The following is a 17,865-nucleotide window of genomic DNA, read 5'->3' on the forward strand; positions in this document are numbered from 1 at the left end:
GCATGCAGTTGTTGCCATGGGGACCAGTAGAAAAGCAAGAGTTTATTACAGACTTGGTCTCCAAAGGAAAATCAAGCATCAAACGATCAATCAGAGCAACATCACTATCTGCTTAAAGGAAACGTTCTTTATATCTGCATATATGCAGGCGAATACTATCAGAACATGTACATATGTCTTTTTAATATATTAAAGACAAATGCACCAGCCTATCGCCGGTCAGCAATAACTCTGCGCAGATGAACTTTTAACAGTTACTTAAAAAAAAACAAGACGACTAAACAAGCCTACTTATGTACACAAGTATCATATTCATTATTGAAGCAAGTGAATAGTTCTGCAAGTGGGTCAAGATAACTGCTCTTGTTTTCAGCGCTATTATCCTAAATTAAGGCCACTCAAGTGAGACTTGAAAAAAGTTGGATGCTTTGATGCATTAACCCATTGGCAGATTATTTTCTGTGTCACCGCTTTCCAGACTGTGTGGGTCCCTTTGTGTAACTTCCCTCTTTCTATGCTGTGAATGAACTACTCACCAATGAGCTCCTTGTTCCTGACGTCCAGAGCCATGTTCCTGAGCGCGGTGGCCACGGCACAAACCACCCGGTCGTTGTCTATCCTCAGTAACTCCACCAGGATGGGGAGGCCTTTCTCCTTACGCACCGCAGCCCGGATATACACCGACCACTGGGCAGGACAGAGGGTGTGGAGGTGGACAGAGAGAGAGGTTTGATTTTATTCGAGTTCCTTTCTGCCTACGTGTTCTGTGAGGTTAAATGAATGTTTTTGTCAAAGGAGTCTGGTGGCTTTGAAGAGAGCAGAGATAACGGCTGTCAGACGGCGAGGTGAAACGGGGAAAATATTCTAAATGTAGTGCACACTCAAACTGATTTTTTTAGGTGGGCCCTTTTACAGATGGCTAAAATACATTGCCGATCGCCATGCACTTTAATTCACTGATTATGGATAAGTACCTCATACAACCCCACTTCAAAACATCCAAACTATCCCTTTAACTGATGACACATATTGTGGTTGGCTGATCTTCTGCTTGTGATTCATTACGACACTTCTCGTGGCCTTCAGTAGCAAACTGAGTTGTTCAGTTGTCATGGAGATGATTTACGGTACTTATTGTGTATACCGTATTTTCCGCACTATAAGGCGCACTTAAAAGCCTTTAATTTTCTCAAAAAGCGACAGTGCGCCTTATAATCCGGAGCGCTTTATATATGGATTAATTCTGGTTGTGTTTACTGATCTCGAAGCGATTTTGTGTGGTACACGGCGCTCTGTCAAAATGTTTTAGTACGACTTTTGTAAACTACAAAGCCGCACTGTGCTGCCTATTTCTATGTTTATAGAGTTGGGACATGTTTTTTGACTCAGAGTGAGCGCTCATTGGTTTGTTGGTTTGCTGGGGGCGTGTCAGAGTGAGCGCTTCTGCTTTGCGAGGATCTTTGTTTACGGAGCTGCGAGATCAACACGTGGAGCAGAGACGCTAAAAAACTGTGTTTGTGTCTGTGATGCTTGAGCCTTGGAAACTATTTGTCTTTTTACGAAGTAAAATAAGAACAGTAAAGTCAAGAAAGCAAACCTTGCATCTTTATTGGAGGACTTTTGCATGTTAGCTAACTGTCTAGCTACGCATAGGGATACGCGCTGTACTTGCATAACACGCACCGCTTGCAGCATTACGGCTACCGTAGTCAGGAGCGTCGCGGAGTAATACATACTGTGCTTCACCATAATATTACAGTGTGTGTGTATAAGGACCCCAAAATGGCACCTGTCAAGAGACACGCTTACGACGCGGACTTCAAACTCAAGGCTATCAGTCACGCAGTAGAACATGGGAATAGAGAGAATTCAACATTAATGAATCAATGGTACGGAAGTGGAGGAAGCAAGAAGATGACGTTTGATTTGGCGGTATCAGACTGTTTTTTTTACGTGTTACAACTGAACAAGGTTGGGAGTTATTGTGAATACGCTCATTAACGTTTGAACAATGTTGAGTTATTGTGAACACGTTTAATAAAGTTTGACTGACTGACTTATCTGACTGTTTTGTTTCGCTTAATGCGCCTTATAGTCCGGTGCGCTTTATATATGAAAACAGATCGAAAATAGACCATTCATTGACAGTGCGCCTTATAATCCAGTGCGCTCTATAGTGCGGAAAATACGGTAGTTTATGGCTTTGTTGTTATCATGTCACCTACGTGTGCTAAGGATCCCACAGCACACAATGACCAGAATATGGGGGGGGGATTTCTCACTTTCAGAACATTTTGACACCCACTGGAATGTCAATGCACTTCTGATGATGCACTTCTATCACGGTGATATCGGCAGTCTCTACCTTCCAGCTGCCAGCAGCTAGGTTCTGCAGAGCCCCAGCTGCCCCCTCCAGGGTGTCTGGGTTGGAGCACTCAGACAGCAGTGTAAGGTAGGGCTTGACGATGGTGGGGTGCCATAACATCTGGATGCCTTTCGGGGGCTCCGCCAAGTCTGGAAATGGGCCGACGCCATCCCACTGCAGAAGATGAGACATAATTCAGAATAGAAAAGCATTTTGAATTCTGTGTGAGGCGAAGGGTTTGACAGTGGTTGGGTGCCAGCATGGACCCCTCAGGCAAGAACAGAGGAAGGAGAAAGAGGGAGAAGATTTGCTATTCATAAACAGGGATATGAATAGGGTGGCATTCATCTATTTGTGCATTTTGTTTTTCTATCTCTTCATTAATGATGCATTTTGAAACATACACACACTAACATACTGCATAGCTCTTGATTGCTGGAGGTTTCTCAGTGACACTGCAATATCATTTGCACAGATTAGTAGTACTGGCATTTGACTGGCATGTGTTTAAGGTTGCACTTTGTTTTATGATTACTCCTTTATGTACTGCTGCAGTTTAATCTACAGCAATGCATCATATTCTTTAAGATCATCATATGTTTGTAGCATAGCTGTCGTGTGAGAACCACGTATCTCCAAGAAGTGATGAGTTTAGAAAATGAGCCCCGTTTTCAGCTTTGTGAACATGTGTTCTTACAGCTGATCCAAGAGGGCTTTTTAAATAGTTTTCTCAACACATAAAGGAACACCTTCACTTCATCTCAAACATTCAAAATAAACACATCTGGAGATTCATGGTTTTCAATGGACAGGAATGAGATGAAAAGCTGTAATCTGAAAAATCTAAGTTTTAATACAAATGTAACGGAGTAAAATGTAGAATATTTGTTCCCTGAAATGTAGTGAAGTGGAAGTAAAAAGTAGCAAAAAATAGAAATTGTACTTAAGTAAATTGAGTTTACTACAAACGTACTTGACCTCTTTATCTGAATCTGATTGGTTGATGTACTATAGTAAAAACACTGGGATGTCCTGTATGCTTCCTACTTGTCCTCATTATATAATATGGATTAAGATTATGTAATTATAATTTGTATGGAAAATAATATCATCCTCCTTCCATCTGCAATGACGTAATCTCACACGACATCTGATAAGGCCCGCTGCCAACAGACTGCACTGCTGTCTTCCTTTGCTTCCCTTTGCTTCCCTTTCTGACCTTATTATCGTACTACTTCCTCTTCCCCCCTCTCTCCTCTCTCACCCTTTTGTATTTTCTAGCCACCCCCTTAACCCCAACTTCCTTTACTCTCCCTTTATATCTCCTCCCTACCGACATATCCTTTCCTCCTCTCGTCTCCTCTCCTGTAATTACCCTACAGTTGATAGAGTTTTGCCCTCTCCAACAAGCTCCCCGATCGCTACTTCATGGTAATCACCCACAGCTGCACTGGAGTGGAGACACACAGATAGAGGGAAGATAGAGGGGGGGGGGTTATTATCATTATGGAGAGGTTATGATTTGTCCCTTTACAATCTGATCCCATGGTTAGTTTTAAGATCCCTCATTTCCCTGGTTCTGCCTGGATACACAAAAATGTTGTTGAGGGTTGGCTTGGAAAATGAAAGTTAAAGGCCTGGCTCATCACTAACATTATAAAAAAAAGAAAGAAAACTCCTTTCTCTGTCTTTTCTAGAAATGAAAGGGCAGGGAGAGCTTGCAGAGCTAATGAGCAATTCACCCACCCTGATCCACCGGAAGTGTTGGGTTTTCAATCCCCACAGCTTCAGTGGAAGTTGTAAAAGACGTCTTCCACTCAACCAGAATGTGATGCTGATTGCTCATTAGCATGACAAGTGGTTCGAGCCTACTCCAAGGCAGCCGTTTGGTTTCTGCCAACTCTACAACTAAAAGAGCACTAATCTTTTAAACTAACCGGAGGATGAATCTCTTCCTGTCAGTAGCAGATGGACAGACTCAGGAAATCCATAGAGAAATACCACAAAATCGGCTTGCTATTTTTAATCCAAACATAGGTAGTGTATGGAAAGTCATTACATTTTATATCCTAATCCTGCTGTGTGAATACCTTGTAGCATGTGTTGATGATATTACACAGAACGACACAAAAACAATCAATTAAGAAGATGCACATTAGTATCACATCGTCACGCTCCTCTACATGTAGCTGTGAGTCACCTTATTCTGGAGACGTGACCCTAAATAATTCAGGTGGTCGGTGAAGAGCACGTTAAAAAACAACTCAAGCATCATGAATATCAAAGAAAGCTGTGGTGCATTCATAAATATTCATCTGAGACTCCAGATAGTGTGAACCAAGGATGAACTGAGCAAATGTTCCTGAACTAGAAACAGCAACGAGCTGCATTACAAAATGAGATACTGAAACCTAAATGCTGCAACATATAATGGTCGGGAAGAGGATGACAGCCTTGTATCTGAACTACTGTTACTATTTATTGTTTAACTTTAATTATCCTGGTGTGGACATCTGACAGGGAATACCAACCAATTAAGTTGCATGTATTAAACAAACAAGGGCAAATTCCTCATGCATTATGTACTCTCTGTGTAAATGTAGATTTTTATGTAGTCATTAAAATTCTATAAGAGAATATATTATTGTGAAATAAGAGGGGTAAAAGGAACCCCCTTAACATCGCAGAGACAAGAAATACAAGAACTGAATCTGTTCTGTCCCTTTGATAAATGGGGCCTGCTTCATAGTCAAGGTGCTATAGGCGTCATATTAGCCGTAATAACTAAATACCACGTTAATTTAGCCATAATTTAGAGAATAGAACTCCAGAGTCGGGAGTTTTATTAATTATGCTTCATTAACGAAAACTTCGGTTAAATGTGTCAAGAACTTTTTTTTTCCCATCACACATCACGAGGGAATGACTAGACGGCACCGACGTCATTACTTAGGGCAGGGGTCGGAAACCTTTACTATCAAAAGAACCATTTGGCCCCCTCTTCCACCAAATTATATTTGTCTGGAGCCACAAAACATATTTGATAACAAAGCTTATAAGTTTTATATATAGTTATACTATATGTGTTGCATTTATGACAATAAAGGAAACTGTTGAGATGGTATCGCTATGTTTACCTGTTTTAACAAAGGAAACAACAAACTCTTTAGAAGAGAAGGAAAGAATACACTGGCATGTTTAGGCCGACTTTGAAATAATAAACACAGAACTATACAGACGTATTTGAGTCCTCCACATAATTGCTGAATCAAATAAAAATGAAATGAATATGATATAAAAATAAACAAAACAATAAAAAATACAATTTAAAAATGAAATCAATAAAAGTAGCCGACTTTGAAACAAACAAAAATAAATAAAACGTATAGCTGCAGCCTAATAGCTTAAAAAGAGTAAACATAAAATAATAGGACAGTTTGTATTTTTGTTTTTATCCATGGTTAGCATAGTCAGACGGGGATCTGAAACTCAAGATCTACTGCGCCCATAGACGCAGTAAAATGTGACGCATTTGTTAGTGGACAAAATATTTACAAAATATATTATGAATTTATATTTCAGTGTCCCGATATCACCTCAAACTCATGAAAAGAGGTGTTCCCTTTGAAAGATTGTCCACTGTGCAACAACAAATAAATAAAAATGTATATTTAGTTCAATGTTTAGTTTCTTTGTCAAAGCTACAGGGAGCCACGACAGAGAGGTTAAAGAGGCTATGTGGCTCCTGAGCCGCAGGTTGCAGACCCCTGACTTAGGGGTTTGATTTAAGCATATTCTTGCATGTGGTGCAGATTGGCTCTCATAATGAGCCATGAGCAAAGTCAGAAGGATTCGGAGAAGCAAAGCTGCATTCTTCATCATTCAACCTGTGTTTTTCATCAGATAATGATAAGATCAAATCTTATGTGAAATAAGTTTGATTAAAAACCATTATTTTGACACAGGACTAAGACCAAATAATAAAATACAACATTAGGAAAGAAAACCTTTTGACTAAAACATTTTGAGTTGTCGTCGACTATGAAGGACAAAAATGACAAAAATGTCTTCTAACGAGTAGACTAAATCTAAAATAGATGCCAAAATGACCACTGCTCCAAACATAAAAGATATATGACAGCAACTGTAACTACCCATGTAACTGCTTAACGTTGATGTAACACTCTACATGAGCAACAGTTTATTATATTCCTAATAATGTCCACATGCTACCTTTGCATCTAGCTGCCATGTTGATGCCCCCTTTGATAAAGTAGTGCTCACACAAAGTTGCCGCCTCTCTCATCTCTCCTTCAGTCTCTAAATATGTGTGTAAATGGGGGTTTGGGGTCCATTCAGACTGAACGTGTAGCACATTCTCTGTTTCGCTTCATTTGTGCCAATTCCAATTGTTTTAACTACAAATACAGACAGGACAGATGCTAGTTGTAGCTAGCTAACAACATAAGCCAACTCGTTGTGCCTTTGTGTGTGTGCGTGTGTGTGTGTGTGTGTGTGTGAGTGTGCACAGATAAGACTTCAAAACGTAGCATTGCTACCTACGTATGAGTGAGGAAAAAACAAGCCCTTTTGGCTTGTATAAAAGGGGCTCTTTTTATACAAGCAAGTAGAGGGCAACAGCATTCAGCTAAGACCAAACAAATCCATTAGCTTGTCTGGATATTCATCAGAGGACTGTTTAGATGCACGAGACAATGATGAATCCACCATATTGTTAATATACACCTCAATAATCCACCATGTTAGTAACTGCATGGATCTGCAGTACTCCATGATCACACTGCCCAGAGAACAAAAACAATGAATCTACAGCTGAAGCGCTCACCATTTTTATCTCAAGTGAAGCATCAGCAATAAGTATCTGACCTAATTAAGAAATAAAAGTAATGGGGGAAAAAAGTTAGAAGTGTAAAAAAATACTCCCAACTTTCTGTTTTCCCACCTGGTCATGCCCCTTCTTTTTCTTCTTCTTCTTGCCCCAGCATCCGGAACTCTCTGCGTCCTTCCCGCCGGTGTCACATAACAGACCGTCCAGCTCCTCCGACCCCCCCTGCTGGCTATGAGACGTCTCTGCAGCCAGACGGTACGACAAGTTCCTCAGGATGCACACGCAGTTCTCTACGGTCTGTTGGTTGAAAATAAAGAGAAGAGAGAGAGAGAGAGAGAGAGAGAGAGAGAGAGAGAGAGAGAGAGAGAGAGAGAGAGAGAGAGAGAAAGACATGAAGGAGGGCAGATGGCAATCAGGCGAACAGACAAACATACACTCAATAGTGTAGACACATATTCACACACACTTATATGAACATACTGTGCAGTGCTGCCTGTATTTATAGACATGGACGCACAAATACACACATGCTGTGCGCATAATGTACACACTCATGATAATCCCATTGTTGTGAGTGGCTATGCAGCCAAGAGTCACATACTTTGATCTTGTGAAGGATTTCTAAGGATTAAAAACTTCCCATCTCCTCGTGAAGAGCCTCCACTCAACACACACACACACACAAACGCAAATCTATTCTTCAGATGTCTTTAGTTTTTCGATGGGATCAACTTCCCACTTAAATATTAATCTCCTGCTGTCCTTCTTGCTTTTCAGAGGCAAAGACTTTGCTGCACAAGTGTCTGGAAAGTAACCCCAATGAGCGTAGCCACGCTGGAGGAGCTACGGCTCCTTGTCCTCAGACTACCCAGCCCTCCACCTATCACAGGTCACCTTTACGTAGACCTTCAGATAGAGCAGGGGTCGGGAACCTTTTTGGCTGGGAGAGCCATAAAAGCCAAATATTTTTTTTATGTATTTCCTTGAGAGCCAATATAAAAATATATAAATTTGAATGCAACTTTATGCGTGCATTTTTTAAGAATAACACGTCTCCGAGTACTAATAGAGGTATCAGTGTTGCATTGAACAGGAGCTCTTTTATTAAATAAACTAAACTAAACGCTTACGTTATTTATCTAATGTATGTGCACGTTTCAGTGTGTACTGCACGGGTGTCAAACTCAAGGCAATTATATCCGGCCCGCGAGAAAATGTCATATGTCCGTCATAACTGGCCCGCCGGTTTTGGTAATTAAATCAATGCATGGCACAACCACGGGAAAATACATTTGAGGAATAATCTAAATATGTGAATGGAATGAAAGTTTTTGGAAAGCAAAGGGAAACACACCACAGATCTCTGGGACGATGTGAGCTGGACTGTTTGTGCGACATAACAAAGCATCTCACTGTTAAACCTGCAGCTTCAGGGCCGTGTGATCACGGACATGTATGATGCAGTGAGAGCTTTCCAAGCTAAGCTGCCTGTGGGAGACTCGGATGCAGAAGGAAACTTTGGTCACTACGTGTTTCCAAACACTGACAAACATCTCCACCGCTGTGTTCCCGACAGCATTCTGCTGATCAACTGAGACCATTTGCCGACTTTGCAGCTCAGATATTTTAATTGAACTGCTCAGCAATCCGTTTGCAGTTGACTTAAATATGTTCCATATCTTTTTGCACTTTATGTGTACCCTGTTCAATACATGTGGACCGTGTTTGGCCCTCGACGTAGTCCCAGTTTTTAATGTTGGCCCTCTGTGAATGAGTTTGACCCCCCCCCCCCGGTCTACTGCTTGCTTTGCGCAGTCTCGCAACGGGCGAGGCTCCGCCCCCTACACACGCACACACACACACACACAGCGGAGGAAAGGAGAGAGGGAGAACTAAAAACAAATCCGCTGCTAAATGTTTTACTTAATGGCACAGTATAATTATTTATTACTTGTTAAGTTAAAAAATGTCAGCTCAAAATTGTCTGCGAGCCATATCGCGTTATCGAAAGAGCCATAGGTTCCCGACCCCTGAGATAGAGTGAGATACAATGGAGCCCACCTAACCTCTGTCTGCTGTGGTCTCTGCTGGATCCACCCCCTCACATGTGCCTTTGAACATGAACAACAAGAACATCTCCTTCAATAAGCTACAGTATCAATATGGGATCTTTTCCCACCTCAGGATCCTGATGAACAACCAGCCAACACCCATCTCTATCTGACGATTCTTCCCAATTTTCTTACGAGCTCAGGCTTTTTGGCCGGGGTCAAGAACCACTGCTGCTGTTGTACATGAAAATATTGTAACTGTAAAAATAAATTGAATGGAGAAATAAATTGATATTTCTTTGACTTTCTGCTGCTGGAGTTTATGTTTGGTAAGGCTGTGTGAGAGAAACATGTCTCTGATGGAAACTCTGATTTAAAGTGTCACAGATCCATTAATTAAATATCATAAATGATATTTTTAACATGATATGGAGAATTTAATATTGGTTGAGAAGCATTCTTAACATAAATGCCATAATATCCCATGATGTAGCAGAATTACTGTCATATTGTGGGGGGCATGTTATTTGTCAGCTATTTTTAGATATAATCTTAGTCTGAAATCAAACGTTTCTGTGTTTACTCATATTTAGTCATCCTTTTAATGTATGAAATACTATTTTTTCGTCTCATTTTAATCAAAGAGAACATGAAAATGTTAGTCTAGTTTTGGTTTAATTAATTTAATCACTTGACATACTAACCTTGTTTTAGTCCTTAATAAAATACCTCAAACACCGAGTTTTAGCATGAAATTCAAACATCTGCAAGCGTCCTCCATTTTTAAAGATTAAGTCACGAGATCACCAAACTTATTACAATTCATCCCATGAATGTTCACCAATTCATTCCAGAAAACGGTTGAGACATTTTATTTCAAACCACAAATGTAATCCTTGTGGCCTCGAAAAGAATTGTTGAGATCACAAATCCTCTGGAAACCAACATACTGTAAGGGAACATTTGAACTGCTGCTGGTGCTAGTGGAAAAGTCAGACGATCACCAAAGTCTTTAGAATTCATCCTCTGGAGACAATGAATGTCGATATCAAACTTCATGACAATCCATCATCAAAGTGTCAAGATATTTTGCATAAAACGAAACATGTAAAACTCATGTTGTCACTTTCCTCTCTATCACCAGAGTGGCTGTTAAACACAGTACACATGGATCAAAAGGGACAAATTTATTTATTTAAAAAATAACATCCTATCTAACATGCTTGGGTGGGAAGCAGCAATTTATAAAAAGTTACAGTGTGTTGCAATGATTCACAATATATGTAGCTGAATCTTTTCTTTTTTTTTGCCTAAAACTTTAAATTCAAATGAAAACATAACTTATGGTGTTGTGAGTTAAATAAACATACACTATTGTGGCAGTGGGGTGTGGTTAGGGCGCCGGCTGCTGGGGAGAGACAGGAGTGTCCCAGCTGGAGGCCAGACAGCTGAACGGAATCAGGTAATCAGTCACATAATAAATGCATGGTGATGGCCTGGTTCTGTTCTCTTGCAGTAGGCTGGGTTCGAGATTAGACGGAGACGCTTCTGCAGCCACGACGCAGCGCAGCCTGGAGAGCAGCGGACAGCAGCTGCGACCGACAGGAGAGCGACCTGTGTCAGCTGTGCCTGTTTATAACCATACCTGTGTGAGAATAAAGCGTGTGTGTGACACTACACCTCCTCTCTGTCATAATTATCCCTGACTGTGGACAAGAGGGTCCACAACTGGCGCCCTAACAGGGACATGACAGAGGAGGTAGCTGCGCAGAGCCCGCTAGGGCTGATCCTCCAGCGTCTGGCGGCCATGCACGAGGGCACCACGGCCCTCCAGCAACAGCAGAGCCAGACGCTCGTAGACCTGGCGGCGTACCAGAAGGCGGACCGAGACCTCCTGCAGGGAATGCTCCGGTCATCGGCTGCCCCGGAGGTTGAGTCGGGAGGCGGGCCAGCCCAGCTCCCGCGGGTCGCAGTGCAGAAGATGACGGCGGAGGACGACCCCGAGGCCTTCCTGGACATCTTCGTGGGCACTGGCAGAGGCGTGCAGGTGGCCGCAGGCGGAGTGGGGGATACGTCTGCTCCCCCTGCTGTCCGGGGAAGCCCAGCGGGCCGCCCATACCCTGCCTGCGACCTCCAGATACGACTACAACCAGCTCCGGAGGGCGATCCTGGACCGGTTGGGCAGCACACCAGAGGGACATCGCCGCCGGCTCCGGAGCCTGCCCTTTGAGGACGCTGGCCGACCCTTCGCCTTCGCCCAGCAGCTCCTCGACTCGGCTAGGCGCTGGCTCCAGCCTGGGAGTCAACTCCGTTGAGGACATCGTCGGGCAGGTGGCCCTTGAGCAGTTCATCGCCGGACTCCCCCTCTCCTCGGCGAACTGGGTCCAGTGTCACCGTCCGGCCAGCCTTGAAGCCGCCGTCAGACTCGCGGAGGACCACCTCTCCCTGTCCCCGGCGGAGCCTGGGGACCGAAGCCCGGGCCATCGCTCCTCCACAGCTCCGGCCCGTTCCAGCCCCGAGGAGGTTCCGGCCTGCCGTGGGGGCCGCTGGCCCTGGCACTACGCCATCCTCCGGGGGTCCTGCCTACACCCCTGGGACAGCTGGACCCCAGTCGCTCCCTAACCCCCAGTTTCCTTTGTTTTCCCCTCCACAGGACCCAGACTACGCGTCTGGTCGGTGGTGACCCTGGTAATTTAATTTAAGGGGAAAAAGCATAGAGTTAAGGCTGGAGTTAGTACTCGCCTCACGCACCCCCTGATACTGGGAACGAATTGGCCGGGGTTTGACAAGATAGCGGGGAAGACTGGGGGGGTGCGTTCACGGGCGGTAGGGAAATGTGAGTTGTGTGCGGTGTTCAATGGGGAGACGGAGGTGGCGAACGCCGGGGAGGGGAGTGCAGGGCCGGAGGAGGCTTGTGATGAGCTTCCACCGTTACGTCCGGTGGAGGACTTTCCCCTCGAGCAGTCTCGAGATGAGATCCTCCGTCACGCGTTCGAGCAAGTAGTGTGTGTGGATGGTTCCCCACTACACCCGAACGTCGCACTGACACACCCCCACTTCTCTGTGATTAGGGACAGACTGTACCGTGTGAGCCGTGACACACAGACAGGAGAGTTAAATACCCAGTTGTTGGTTCCGAAAAGCCGCCGGGAAACTGTTTTCCAGGCGGCTCATCATAACCCCATGTCCGGTCATCTAGGGTACGACAAGTCACTCAACCGGATCATGGCCCGATTCTATTGGCCTGGCATTCGCGCGGACGTGAAGCGGTGGTGTGCGTCCTGACGTGAATGTCAGCTGGTTAACCCGCCGGCCACTCCAAGAGCGCCGTTGCGCCCACTGCCATTATTTGAGGTGCCGTTCGACAGAATTGGTATGGACCTCATCAGGCCATTAGACCGGAGCGCACGGGGATATCGCTTTGTGTTAGTCCTAGTGGATTACGCAACGCGATATCCGGAAGCAGTGCCGCTGCGTAACATCTTGGCAAAGAGTGTGGCGCAGGCACTGTTCCAGGTCATCTCCCGAGTTGGGATCCCGAAAGAGATCTTGACTGACCAGGGCACGTCCTTTATGTCACGCACTTTACGCGAGCTGTACGGGCTACTCGGCGTCCGCTCCATTAGGACTAGTGTGTACCACCCGCAGACAGACGGGCTGGTGTAGCGGTTTAACAAAACGCTGAAAAATATGGTTCGTAAGTTCGTTCAAGAAGATAGTCGCAATTGGGATAAGTGGTTAGACCCTCTGTTGTTCGCAGTGCGGGAGGTTCCCCAGGCCTCCACGGGATTTTCTCCCTTTGAGCTGTTGTTTGGCAGGAAGCCACGGGGTGTTTTGGACCTGGTTAAAGAAAACTGGGAGGAGGGTCCTAGCACAAGTAAGAATGAAGTTCAGTACGTCCTGGACCTGAGAGCGAAACTCCATTCACTGGGACAGTTATCACGTGAGAATTTACTCCAGGCCCAGGCACGTCAGCAGCGGCTGTATAACAGAGGGTCGAGACTCAGGCAATTTTCACCGGGAGATAAAGTACTTGTATTGCTCCCTACCTCTAGCTCCAAATTACTCGCCAAGTGGCAAGGGCCCTTTGTGGTCACCCGGCAGGTGGGGGACGTCGATTATGAGGTGGTGCGGTCGGACAGGGGGGGAGCGACACAAATTTACCACCTCAATCTCTTAAAAGAGTGGCGAGAGGTGGCCTCTGTCTCTCTGGCTACTACGGTGATGGAGAAAGATGAGCTGGGGCCGGAGGTATTAAAAACGGTAAAATCAGCCCCGGTTTTTTGTGACAGCCAGCTTTCACTGGGTCAGAGAGCGGACGTTGCCAAGTTGCACGGGCTTTTTGCCGATGTGTTCTCCCCCCTGCCCGGGCTCACCACCCTCGCACACCACCACATAGAGACGCCCCCGGGCGTGACGGTACGGTCACGGCCCTATCGGCTGCCTGAACACAAGAGGAAAATTGTTCCGGCGGAGCTTCAGGCCATGCTGGAGATGGGAGTAATAGAAGAGTCCAGCAGTGCTTGGTGTTGTCCCGTTGTGCTGGTCCACAAGTCCGACGGGTCAATTCGGTTCTGTGTGGACTATCGCAGGGTTAATGAGGTGTCCAAATTCGACGCGTACCCAATGCCCCGGGTCGACGAACTCCTGGACCGGTTGGGCACGGCTCGCTTTTATACGACACTGGATTTGACCAAGGGTTACTGGCAGATTCCCCTGTCTCCAGAGTCCAGGGAAAAAACGGCCTTCTCCACTCCGTATGGCTTACACCAATTTGTGACTCTTCCGTTCGGGTTGTTTGGGGCCCCCGCCACCTTTCAGCGGCTCATGGACCGGGTTCTGCATCCTCACTCGGCGTATGCTGCTGCCTACTTAGATGACGTGATTATACACAGCGAGACGTGGGAGCAGCATATGCAGCAGGTGGGGCAGTGCTCGAGTCCCTGAGGAGCGCGGGGCTCACAGCCAACCCGAAGAAGTGTGCGGTTGGGCGGAGGGAGGTACGGTATCTGGGGTACCACTTGGGTGACGGGCAGGTGCGGCCTCAGCTGGAAAAGACTGCCGCCATTTCCGCATGCTCGGTGCCTAAGACGAAAAAAGAGGTCAGGAGGTTTATGGGGCTGGCCGGCTACTATCGTCGGTTCATTCCGGGGTTCGCGGAGCTGACCTGCCCCTTGACCGACCTGACCCGAAAGGGTGCTTCAGATCCGGTCCAGTGGACGGAGGGTAAAGAAAGCCCTCTGTGGGGAGCCACTACTGTTCTCTCCTAACTTTGCTCTCTCTTTTGTTTTGCAGACCGACGCCTCGAACAGCGGGGTGGGAGCCGTTCTGTTCCAGGAGGTGGAGGGGGTCGACCGCCCCGTACTGTACATTAGCCGGAAGCTGGCTCAGCGGGAGGTGAACTACAGTACGGTGGAGAAAGAATGCCTCGCCATACGGTGGGCGGTCGACGTCCTGCGTTATTACCTCCTGGGGCGCTCTTTCACTCTCTGGTCGGACCATGCCCCGCTCCAGTGGCTCCACCGCATGAAGGATGCCAACGCCCGGATCACCCGTTGGTATCTGGCGTTGCAACCGTTCAACTTCAAGGTGATCCACAGGCCAGGTAACCGGATGGTTGTGGCTGATTTCCTCTCTCGCTCGGCGGAGGGGGAGTTAGCTTGCGGCCGGCGGGCTCCCGGCCTGAGTCGGGCGGTGGGGGTGTGTGGCAGTGGGGTGTGGTTAGGGCGCCGGCTGCTGGGGAGAGACAGGAGTGTCCTAGCTGGAGGCCAGACAGCTGAACGGAATCAGGTAATCAGTCACATAATAAATGCATGGTGATGGCCTGGTTCTGTTCTCTTGCAGTAGGCTGGGTTCGAGATTAGACGGAGACGCTTCTGCAGCCACGATGCAGCGCAGCCTGGAGAGCAGCGGACAGCAGCGCGACCGACAGGAGAGCAACCTGTGTCAGCTGTGCCTGTTTATAACCATACCTGTGTGAGAATAAAGCGTGTGTGTGACACTACACCTCCTCTCTGTCATAATTATCCCTGACTGTGGACAAGAGGGTCCACAACTATACAGATTAAATGTGTTAAAATGAGAATAATGATTTTCAACAGCCCATATGATCAGAGTGTAGGATTTAGATTTTAGATTATTATTATTTATTTGTTTGATTGTAAGTTATTAGGGAACCATAATTTGGGCAGAATTGGACTGTGCATTGGTGATAAAGAGGTACATATATCAGGTAACAGCAAAACCTTTTTGAGCACCAAAGCACAGAGATACACTTAACAAATAAAAACTGTCTATCATCATGGGAGGACCATTGAATGTGCTGGAAAACAGTGAATGAGATGAAGGGTGAACGATCATACACTCCACATAGCATGAAATTAATCACCTGATCTCCACTAGATATGAATTGAAATAATTGAAAATAAATACATCCACTCTGGACTGAACTTTAGACTGTGGGCAGGATAGATTGTGTCCGACCCCTCCCACCCTGGACACAAACAGTTTGCATCGCTCCCCTCTCCATCAGGACCAAAACCTCACGCCACAAAAACAGTTTAACAAGGCCTGACACAGACTTTTATCTCCTCCCATTGACACGACATGTTACATTAATGTATTTGTCACATTGACGCTCATCTTTGGGACTGTATCTGTACAAACTGTTCCTCATTCTCCGTACTGTGAACCATTGCACATTCCTCTGACAATTCAATACTACAACTTCTAAAACTGCACAGCTCTTCATTATTAAATCATATATACTGTACATATCTTTCACAATAATTTTATCCCGTTCAATAATTGTTTTTGAAACTTCAACAAAGTCATGGCTTCTGACTTTGCACAAGAGATAATACTTAACTCCTCCAGAGAAGATTCAGGTAAGTCATGCTCATACTCATGTTGTGTGTTTTAAGCAAAATAGCCAAAATGTTTTTTGCCTAAAGTGTCTCGCCTTAATACACTTATTTATTTTGCTTGCTTCACCTGAATTCATCTCTTTGCAGTCAGTACTGATATAATCTGTAACAACAACAAGTTAATGTTATAATTCTAATGTGTAGTGAATCTGAGCACATGAAAAATAACGGATAATCATACATATCAAGCCAGTGCTTCATTAATAGTAACTAAATGCACTTGCATGACATCAAGAAAAACATTTCACTGGGTTTTTCTCATTTGTAGTGAACTAACTGACAGATCTCAAGACACGAAGGAGAAGAAGTAGAGACACTAATGTCTCAGGATCACCGACCAAAAAGGGTAGAAGCTACATCCGCCACTCCGCTGACCCCTACAGCAATGTACAGGCAACAGTCAGTGTGAGGAAGAGGAGGAGTGGTGATGATGAAAGTTCCCCGAAAAAAGGATGAAACATAGTTACCTCTCCAACCCCACTGAACACTGTGAGGTGACAGTGGAGGATGTCAGGATCAGGAGAGTCAAGAGTCAAGAGTCAAGAGAAAGGCCCTGCTGCTATGGCCCAAGAGCTGCAGCAGCAGCAGCACCACCACCACCACTACCACCAGCAGCACCACTGCATCATGTGAGGTGTCAGTGGAGGATGTCAGGATCAAGAGGGTCAAGAGAAAGGCCCGTAGGTACAGCAGGAGCAGCAGCAGAACTGCATTCTGTGTGATGCCACTTGACGATCCCAGGGGGATTTGCAAAAGAGAAAGATCAGTGGTGATAGTGAGGCACCTGAAGAGAAGATCATGTCTCCCGACCTCATCAGCATCGGAAAATACAATTCTGTAGAGAGTGAGGATGTAAGCGCTGACAATGATGGCGACAACATAAGCGTCTCAATCGAGGAGGAGAAAATCTATGAGATGTCTTCCTCGGCAAACACGAGCAGAGGTGAGCTGACAGTGGGAAAGATTTAGAGAACTTCAGTTTTCAAGTTAGGAGGTTTCAAGGCTAGGAATACAACCAGGACAAGTTAAAGCATAAAAGAAAATAGGGTTACATTTAGAAGTTATAAGAAGTTTTAATAAACTGTTTTGTCTCTTTGTGTGTGTGTTTAGTTGATTTTAATAACAAGTACCATCAGCTCGAGTCCATCGGAGAAGGAGGCTTTGGCTCAGTGTTTAGCGGCTACCGTAAACCCGACGGTTTACCAGTAAGTCTAACAATCAAATGCTACATTCATTATAGCGTTCATTGTCCCCAGGAAGTACCAACCAAATGATTTGTACCTCTGTCTTGCAGGTGGCCATCAAGCGCATTCCCACTCTGAAAGTGAAGTATGGAGAAGTGGTGAGTAATTTCCCTTTCTCCTAAAGATGACGTTCATAAACAATTTGCATTTTCAAATGTTTGTCACTGTATTTCTCGAATCCTTGGTTAAAGCAGGTCAATTACCACTTGGAATATATGCATCTTGTTTTTTAGACTTGCAATGGAAAGGTTTATCGCATCATTCTTGAGGTGGCCTTCATGCTGAGAACTGCAGGTCTACCAGGACAAAAAACAGTCCCTCCTGGACTGGTACTTTCTGGACCAGGAGTTAGTGCTGGTCATGGAAAAACCAGACCTCTCCATAGACCTCTTCAGTTACTATATAATCCACCACAATTTCCTGAACGAGC

At 45.3% G+C, this 17,865-nt stretch overlaps 1 protein-coding gene across 6 annotated transcripts in view; it reads right to left on the reverse strand.

Moving 5' to 3' along the window:
• ctnnd2b (catenin (cadherin-associated protein), delta 2b) overlaps window positions 1–17,865 on the reverse strand; it is a 161,910-nt gene that overhangs the window by 10,359 nt on the left and 133,686 nt on the right. For all 6 annotated transcript variants that reach the window (XM_029453413.1, XM_029453411.1, XM_029453414.1 and 3 more), the window contains 3 exons: window positions 7,329–7,511; window positions 2,366–2,539; window positions 537–687 (listed from right to left, as the gene is read on the reverse strand). In XM_029453413.1, the coding sequence (XP_029309273.1) occupies window positions 537–687; window positions 2,366–2,539; window positions 7,329–7,511 (508 nt within the window). The remainder of the gene's footprint in view (window positions 1–536; window positions 688–2,365; window positions 2,540–7,328; window positions 7,512–17,865) is intronic.

Source organism: Cottoperca gobio, chromosome 17, assembly GCF_900634415.1.
Source record: "Cottoperca gobio chromosome 17, fCotGob3.1, whole genome shotgun sequence".
Taxonomy (NCBI): domain Eukaryota; kingdom Metazoa; phylum Chordata; class Actinopteri; order Perciformes; family Bovichtidae; genus Cottoperca; species Cottoperca gobio.